Genomic DNA, 9,390 nt, shown 5'->3' on the forward strand with positions numbered 1-9,390 from the left:
TAAAGCAAGACACCACAGAGCCCCGACAACACTTGAGGTGACCGATCCTGAGACCTCTCCGCTCAGCCTCGAGTCCACACTTGAGTTATCTTCCCGTCCTCCCCCTCCTCCTCCCGTTTGTCATTTAAGAGTGCTCTCCAACCCCGTCAGATGTGATTCGTACTTTACAGGCTTGCCCTTTGGATGACTCGCCAGGAAAACCTCCGTGGCCTAACATTCCTCTGAATTTGTCCCAGGTGTGGACTGTGACCAGAGAGGTGAAATTCGCGCACCATCACTCAGATTGATTGCCTCGCTTCCTTCCTGTTTCTGGCGCTTCTCTCACAGCGTCGGCTGGAGGAGCGGTGGCACACAGAGACCATCCCTCACAGTGGCAGCGAGTGAGGAAAAGCAGACCGCCGCCACTCCCTTTTTCTGCAACTCCCGCAAACTTCTTTTGCGCAGCGTAGTCGACCTCATGCACGCCATTTCTCTGAATAAATACAGAGAGGGAATGAAGAATGATGTCCTCCCTCCATCACGCTTCTCTGAACTTGTCTTATGGCTTTGATTACAAGTTATTACCCTTCACTATCTCGGGAGCCATTCATCATTTGGCGGGACCTGTGAGATCACTTCCTATCCGGAGCCTTCGCTGCCTTGTAACTGTCAAACAGCACTCCAGCTCACCTTTTAGTCATTTTAGTAGTACAGCTATTGGCACAGCGAAGAGAAAAACAGCACACTTGTTTCATTATCATTAATTTCAAGTCTAGCTATTAGTCTTTTCCAGGTGTAATATTGTACAAAATTATTTTCACAAACTTTAACCGCCTGAGAAAACAAACACAAAAGATTTTACACGACAAAAAAAGAGAGGCAACATAACAAATTGTACTGACCTCTGCCTGTTTATGCAACGTTTTGGTACATGTGCCGCTGAAAGAAAGAGCAGTGTCATAACAAAAAAAGTACCCAAAAGTAAGAAAATGTGTTAAAATATTACTTTGGTAAAAAAGCAAAAGTCACCCACACAAATAGCACTCGAGTCTTAAAGGGACACCAATGTTTTAGTGATGGAGAAGAAATCTGTGAACACAGAATTTTAACATTTCCTACATTAATGAGGTCATAACACAAACCCATACATATTTATTTTTTTCGTAACCGAGTAAACAAGCTGTTCTCAGAGGAAAATAAGTGTCCCAAGGACACTGTTTTAAACTAGAAAGGTGGCAGGGTCCGCCACATATAAACAAAGCAAAGCAGTTTGTAACTGTGTCGTCCTTTAAGGTCAGTTTGTTTACTCAGTTTATCCAGTTTTATTCTGTCATGAAAAGAAAGAGAGTGAGTTTATTTAGTTTGTTTAGGCATAATAAAGAGTTTGGGCTTAGCCAAAACTACAGAGTGCACCTTTAAGTACCTAAGTAACAGTAACTTATACATACTGTCATTATTGGCAATCAGTGGGTTTTTTTGTATACTGATTGCAGATCAAATCAATCAATTTCAAGGCAAAGAAACCAGTCATTTAAGTTATATATAAAAAAAATGAATAAAAATAGCGGATTTAAAAAGTTTCAGATTTGCCTCCAAACTGAAGTGGAGTGGAACTGTAAAGTAGCAGAAAATGAGTTGCATTTTGTCAATGAAAGAATGATGTGTGTGTGTGTGTGTGTGTGTGTGTGTGTGTGTGTGTGTGTATATATATGTATATATATGTATATATATATATATATATATATATATATATATATATATATATATATATATATATATATATATATATATATATATATATATATATATATATACATATATATACACACACACACACACACACACACACACACACACACACACACATATATATATATATATATATATATATATATATATATATATATATATATATATATATATAAATTAAATTTAAAAGGATACCAATAAAATGTTAAGTTCATTTGAATTAAAAATGGTCTTTTTTCATGTCAACGCCAACTGATGGATGAATTATTGAGAACCAGTGCACGTCTCACCCCCAAGTTAGTTTCAATGCTTCTGTATACAGCAACAAGGACTATAAAGAACAACCTTTGTAAATTAAAAAAAAAAAAGTGCAGTGGAAAAAGCCTCCATCGGTCTATTCACTTCTTGTTATGACTCCAGGCTTTTCATCAGTCAAGTGCTGCTTTTATTTGCCTCCTTGGATTTGAGTCGTGTCCGTCCTTTAACTTCAGGTCCCCCCGCCTTCGCTCCGCAAAAGCCAGAAGAGAAAAAAAAGCGAGCGGCGCAGACTCCACTTCAGGCTCCAGCAGTAAAGAAAACTGGAGCAGGCGACTTGAGGATTTGGAGGGTTGCCTAAATGTGAAGTGACAGGAGAGAGCTGCCTCATGGTGGGACGCCAGCAAACCGGCGCCAAGTCCGTCTTAATTAACAGATTCACGCGTCCCCACTTATTAACAAACCTGGGTGACGTGTCGATTTCCAGGAGCTGTTCACCTGTCACAGCAAGAAACTGACACATAAAAACAATAACTGACATTTTTATTCATATCAGTCTCACTACAATAACGACATTGGGAGCGCGTTTTTACGCACGCTGCCACATTAAAACCCCTGCTTGAAACCACGCCCAGCGCTCTCTAGTACACGGGGAAGTTGCTTCTATGAAATTTGGCTCGTTAGTGTGGCATGTGCCGGAGAGGACGGACTGCGTAAACAGCATCTCCCTGCCTGTCGCTGTCCTCACACTCCTCGGTGCCGCTGCGCTCTCCGTGGAGGGTCTCTCTTCATCGAGGACCATCCTCGCCAGCAGACTTGCGGGAATCTGCACGCTCTCTTTTCAGATCTCCTTGCCATGCTTCAAAACTCTTCAAGAAAGTTGCGGTTTGGATGGGGACGCCCGTGCGCCACGACTTCTTAATATCGACCCGTCGGATCGGATGTCCCGATGAGAGATCCAGTTGACACAGCGGCTGCCATGGCTTACCAACCTTTCCAAGCTCACCGACCGGCCGCCTTGCCCCTGTCAGCCTTCTTCGCCGCCGCTCAGCCGCCGTTCTTCCCCGGGCTGACTCTGCCGGACCTCTCCTCCCTGTCCGAGCCTCTGTCAGGGCGCAGCGACGCGGGGCTGCACGCAGCTCTCGGGCGCCCGCAGCATCACCCGCCGCGGTCCTCGAAGAGCCTGCAGCCGGAGGAAGGGCCGGCGGATGAGCCGAAAGTCACGCTGGACTCGCAGAATTTGTGGAGTGAATTTCACAAAAGGGGAACTGAGATGGTTATTACGAAATCAGGAAGGTACGTGAACTAATGAAAGTGAAAGACGTGTTAGTTCCGTGTTATGTTCAGCTGCAGAGAAGAAAAATAATACCAATGCATGAGTCATTTTTGAGTGTTAAAGGTACAAACCTATAGACCGAAAAAGAAGCTCAGCATGTCCATTGATTCACATTTCAGTCAATGAAAAGGCATCAAATCCTCTTCATCAGTCCTTAAATGTAGGTTGGGGGCCTCCAGGGCCCCTCACCTGTTTCTAGGGGCCCAGTTAAAGCCTTGCCTGGTTATAAAATATACATTCTCAACTTATATTAATGATAAAATCCATCAGATAAAAGAAAGTTTCTGACAGTAAACCAATTTGTCACTAATTGCTACAGGAGGATGTTCCCACCTTTCAAAGTGCGGGTGGACAGCCTGGATGAGACAGCCAAGTACATCCTGCTGATGGACATCGTCGCTGTCGACGAGTGCCGCTACAAGTTCCACAACTCCCGCTGGATGGTGGCGGGGAAGGCCGACCCAGAGATGCCCAAGCGCATGTACATCCACCCGGACAGCCCGTCCAAGGGGGAGCAGTGGATGAGCAAGCCGGTGGCCTTCCACAAGCTCAAACTCACCAACAATATTTCGGACAAGCACGGATATGTGAGTAGAAACTTAAATTGCTGTGGCTGTTGATAATCAGTGTTCTTTAACTGCACATTTGTGAAATTTCTAGTCAAAATCCCCTCAGTAGACTCAATGAGAGACAGGCTCAACTAGAAAGTGCCACATCAGTGAGAGTGGACTTGTGTTTCAAGAAAGACAATTTTTCAAACTTCTTTTTAAGGAAAATGTCAATATGAGTTGTGTTTTGGTTTTTTTTCAGACAATTTTGAATTCAATGCACAAGTACCAGCCCAGGTTTCACATTGTGCGAGCCAATGACATAATGAAGCTTCCGTACAGCACCTTCAGGACTTATGTCTTTCCGGAGACGGAGTTCATCGCTGTCACTGCGTATCAGAATGAAAAGGTAACCTTCACCCCCTCCAATCCCCCTCCCCTCAATACCCACCACACGCACAACACAAGAACTAATCTAGTCGCGTGTGTGACCGGGTGACTTTCAGGGTCATATGTGCCTGAAAAAGATGCTCTTAAAACCTGGATCCGTCTACCGTGCGTGGAGATTAATGATTTTGTCTGTTTTTCAAAAGATTACCCAGCTGAAGATCGACAACAACCCCTTTGCCAAAGGATTCAGAGACACGGGAAATGGGAGACGAGAGAAGAGGTATTCCTTTTGCCATCATAATGTTAAAGGATAAGTCGAATTCAGTGGTTGTCCACTCACCTCATGCTGATGGAAAAGTCAGGTTAAGTTTAGAAAGTCCACAAAACATTTTCAGGGCAGTGTCGCAGCTTTCTCCTGAACAACTGAAGTAGGTGGGGACTAAAAAAATAAACCAAAAAGACATAAAATGGCTCCATAGAGGTCCTCCAATGTAATTCAAGTCTCCTGAAGTCCAGAGATTTGATTTAAAAATACTTTATTTACATGACAAGTTAACACTTTTAGCGTTATGCCGGATGGGCTGGATGGAGCCATTTCATTTATTTGAGTCCCAAACTGCTTCAGTTGTTTGGAGAATGTTGCAGCACAATGTTGCCGTGAAGCTCCAGAAATGTTTTGTTGATTCCTAAAACTTCTCACGACTTTCCGTCAGCATGAGGAGGAGCAGATGATGACTGAATGTTCATTTGGATTACGCCCTGTACGGGTCTATCTGTTAACCTCATCTCTATTCCTGATCCGCAGGAATAAGCAGTTAACCTTTTCTTCACCGCACGAGGGCCAGAGCAGAGCGGACCGGGACTGTGGCGACTCGGACGACTCGTGCGAGCAACCCAGCACCAGCGATCCCTTTTATTCCCCTCGGGAGCTGGTGAGCAGCCCTCTGATGTCCACGCCAGCCGGTCACGGTGGGTTACCTGACAGTGTGATATGTCATTTAGCAGCCATGTGATTTTTGTCAGTATGACTCTCCATGTTTCTTGTTTGAGATTGCACAAGTTAACCTAATGGGCCTTTTTTTTTCTTCATAGCAACATAGTTAGAGAGCAACAGGTGTTACTAATAATATCAGTTACTCATGACAGTGTGACTGTGAGCCGGCATGAACAATATCCAGACCCTGAACCCAGAGCAGCTTAACAGAATTAAGCCATGGTTAATTTTATTATTCACACCTACCTTCCTACTGCGACATGTCAAAATGTGTTTGCGAGTAAGAACTTCCTCGAAGTCGAAGTTTTCTGAATGGGTTCTTTGGTTACATGTCCTGAAGGTGCAATGTGTGAGATTTTTAGATAAAATCAATGAAAAATAAATAAATTGTTGACAGAATGTTGGAAAAAAAAGATTCTGTTTTGACTTTATGACGTCTTTGAATTGTGCTGCAGTGATATCTGCTGAGATTAGCGTGATAACCAGTTCCCGGCCTTGCCAGGGATTTAAAACACCCAGCACTTAACTGGTGCTCCGAACGCCTCATCCGGCTACCTGAGCTAAAATGCTACCTGAGCTAAAATGCTACCTGAGCTAAAATGCTACCTGAGCTAGTCAGTCATACATTCAGCCTGGTGATACGCTGCCCTTATTTGTCCTGAGTATGATTTCGACAGGTGGCACATTGCAGCTTTAAGATTTGATAACATCTGATATAACACGTCATGTTTGAATTTACACAGAGCTGTTTGTCTTGAAAGCTCGTAAGCTCATGTAAGATATTTTTTATTATTTTTATTAAGGTCAAGAATAGCTTTTATTAATGAGGCGATCAAAAAAACCCACAATGTTTCTAAGTTCGGGGAGATGTGGTGACCTGATTGAGTCATTCTCTTTGTTTTGGCACTCTCGCTCTTGTTGGACAGTCGACAGAGAGACGGGAGGTAGGGGAGGAGGAGGAGGGGATATATATGTCTCTGGCTGGGTTTTATATACCGGGGGAGAGGAAATGCATCTTAACCACTCGAGCGCTTGGGTGGCAGTGATGTGAACTCGTAGTGAAGTTGTTCAGATGTAGCCCCTCGACCTCATTTCACTGTCTGACTCAATTTGTCAAAGCAAAAATAGTTTGCCTTAATGAGTCAACTGTTAGTTTCTGGCGCCTTGGGGGTTAGTCACACTCGTACACTGTCTACTTCATGCCTCAGGATGTTTGCACCAAGTCGTCTCTCTCTCAAGAGTCTACACCGCCTGTCCCCATTGTGCTCTAATAATAAACAGTGCTAACAAGGCAGACATGTGCTCGTCTTACTTTTAACTACATTTGATGAACATTATCATTTTTCCCCACAGATGAGAACAATATTGGAAGTGATTCAGACATTGATCTGCAAGACGAGGACGCCACTGAAGCCAGGACTGAACTTGCATCTACTTTGAGTCAGAGGAGCGAGGAGACGCCGTGGAGCAAGTCTGCTCTCAGCAAGAGCAACGACAATCAGGACGCGACGAAAGAAAGGACGACTTTCAGAACGGCTGACGACACGTGCTCTGTGGAGGTCGATCCTTCAAGGAAGCGCTCGAGCGAAATGAAAGATGGGGTCCTGCCTCGGATGTTGCAGGGCTCCTCATCCCTCGGCGCTGCTCATCTTCAGACTTTGGATTTCTCGAGTGCGGCCAGCCAGCAGTTTCTTAAGCTCGGGGCTCCGTTGTTGCTTCATCCTGGACAATTGGCGGCCAAGCCAGAGGCTTTTTCCAGCGCGGGTGTGGGACATCTGTTTTCTTCTTTGCCTGGAGTAAATAACCAAGAAAACGGAGGCCTTTCGTCTCAGAGTATCCACCCTCCATCTCCCTTCATATTTCACCTGTCACAGCACATGCTGGCATCTCAGGTTTGCACTTTAATATAATATTACAATGAGGATGTTGGCTGCTTGATGCATTCATAGACACAATCAAGAGCGTATTTTATCACAGAAACATTTACCAAGACTCTAATGGCATTGAATGCCTGGTTTTTTCAGAATAATATTCAATGTGGAAGCTATGCAGAAGAGGCCCGACTGGAAGTCAAGCGTGGTTTCATGCGCCACTGAGCAGCTTTCATAGGAATGAATGTGGCTCCGCCTTGAGGGCTGTGTCCACTCGTAATAGGTCCATGGTGGCTGCCATCAGCTAGTTTAAGCACTTCCAGTGAAAACTGTTAACAGTGAGGTCTGTGGATTATCAAGGACCCTAAAGATCGAATTTATTGGGGTGGCAGCAGAAGATGTCAGAGATTATGTCTGTTGCACCTCTCGGACAAAGATGAAAACATTTTTTATGGTGTGGTTTACCAGACCTTTTTAATTTAAGAAAATTTCTTTATAGCCCCAAACTGCACAACAGGGAGAACCTGGATTGAGAAAGATCACAGTGTTGATTTAAGAAAGGAAAACCCAGTTTGCCTGTATATGGGGGGCCAGTTTGAAGTTTGAGGGATTTGAAGTAAAACGCACATAAGAAGTTGGACTGAAACTGACTGACAGATGTGTGGTGCGCAAATCAAGGCACACCACATCTGTGCTAATTGTCTAATCAAGGCCAGCCGTCCTGAACCTGCAGGGGCCCGAGAGATGAATCTGAGGGGGTCGCAAAATGATTAAAGAACAAAACTCTGCTTATTTTAAGTCTCACTGACATGACACCTGCGATGAGGGGACACAATAGGACATGGTTTTTCATTACAGGGTCACAAGCTGTTTGAGCAGAAGAACTGTAAACTGGTCTAGTCTCGGCATTCTCTTGGCTTCCAGACAGTTGTCTGCGCCATACTATTTCTACTTTCCCTACAATTTCCCAAAATTGGCCACTTAATTCCTTGTTATTTTTATCTGAAAGGCGATTGCTGTTCACAAAAAACTGGATAATGCAACCTCAGAATCATCTTGTGTCAAAATAGTGTCAAATAATCTTTTCTAACGCTGTGGAATTTCAATATAAAATCAATTTAAACTACATCAGATCACAGCAGCATGCACTGCATTGTATCTTACCATAGATACCAACACTGCAAATTTCAGGAAACAGATAAAGAAATAAAACAAACTTCTAAATTTAAGTTGTATGAGCTAAAAAGTTTTAACGACTTAAAATGATCAGTCTACTTTGTAATTTTGAGGCAATCAGTTTCTTTGATTGAAGTAGGATGACTTTGTGTATAACATTTGACAACCTAAAGTTCAATTTTAATTGATGTAAAAATGTAGTGAGATCAGAAAATTCATGTTTTACTGACAAAATAAAAAAAATCTCTTTGTTTGTTTTCTGCACAGGGAATCTCACTGTCGCCCTTTGGAGGATCGTTCTCCTATCCGTACCGCTACGTGGCAGCACCGGCCGCTCTCCCGACCTGTTCGGTAACATCCACGCTGTCCAGGAACAACTGTTTCCGAAGCCCTCGGCCTTGGTTGCGATACAACCCTTACCTGATCCCCAATTCTGTCACTACGAGCCATAACCTGCTTACAGCCAGGTCGCTTGGCAGTTCAAACTCTGAGCTGTCTAAATCGGGGAGCAGGGAGTCAAGTCCAGTGTCTGACAATCACAGTCACCAAACCAAGGCCAAGCAGACGATTGCACCGCCCAAAAACACTGTTAAGAGCTCCTCACATGAACTGCAAAACATACATGACCTGGTGAGAGGACTTGATGAACCATTTTCTCCACAGTAGACTCTCATATATTTATATATATATTTTTTTTTTTTCACATGAGGGACACCGATCGATGAACACACGAGTTAATGATGTTGCATGTAATCTTCACCTAAAAATAAAACGTCAGAAACAGTTTGTGTTGCTGCTATTTAAACGTGTAATTATAAACCTGCCACGGTGATATGGGCTTAATTACATTTACTTTAAATTCAGTGTTATAAAGTCCTTCCTATGCCCATGAAACAATGTTTATGTGTCAAATCGATGTCAAAACATGTAGCCCAGTTTTAACCCTAGACATCAGGGTGCCCTTTTAATTTGCAAAAACACGATATTAATGGAAACAATTCAGATGAAATATGCTCATTGGTACTTCCTGCTTTTTGTCACCACAGACACTGATGGAAATTGTCACAAGGTCCCTTTAAAAAAAAAAAAAAA

The 9,390-nt window shown here is 43.3% G+C and overlaps 1 protein-coding gene across 1 annotated transcript; it reads left to right on the forward strand.

Annotated features, from left to right (window-relative positions):
- The first annotated feature begins 1,943 nt into the window (after positions 1-1,943).
- LOC119031980 (T-box transcription factor TBX2b-like) lies at positions 1,944-9,081 on the forward strand. Its single transcript, XM_037120848.1, has 7 exons — positions 1,944-3,279; positions 3,639-3,906; positions 4,130-4,276; positions 4,461-4,537; positions 5,063-5,226; positions 6,605-7,143; positions 8,566-9,081. The coding sequence occupies exons 1-7, from the start codon at positions 2,933-2,935 to the stop codon at positions 8,962-8,964; spliced, it is 1,941 nt and encodes a 646-aa protein (XP_036976743.1). The 5' UTR covers positions 1,944-2,932; the 3' UTR covers positions 8,965-9,081.
- Positions 9,082-9,390: the final 309 nt, after the last annotated feature.

Source organism: Acanthopagrus latus, chromosome 13 (assembly GCF_904848185.1).
Source record: "Acanthopagrus latus isolate v.2019 chromosome 13, fAcaLat1.1, whole genome shotgun sequence".
Lineage (NCBI taxonomy): Eukaryota > Metazoa > Chordata > Actinopteri > Spariformes > Sparidae > Acanthopagrus > Acanthopagrus latus.

Excerpts from the sequence above, each read along its gene's own strand:
- LOC119031980 (XM_037120848.1), top strand. The coding sequence starts at position 2,933 with ATGAGAGATCCAGTTGACACAGCGGCTGCCATGGCTTACCAACCTTTC. Across the intron at positions 3,907-4,129 it reads TTTCGGACAAGCACGGATAT|ACAATTTTGAATTCAATGCA; the intron begins GTGAGTAGAAAC and ends GTTTTTTTTCAG. Across the intron at positions 7,144-8,565 it reads AGCACATGCTGGCATCTCAG|GGAATCTCACTGTCGCCCTT; the intron begins GTTTGCACTTTA and ends TTTTCTGCACAG.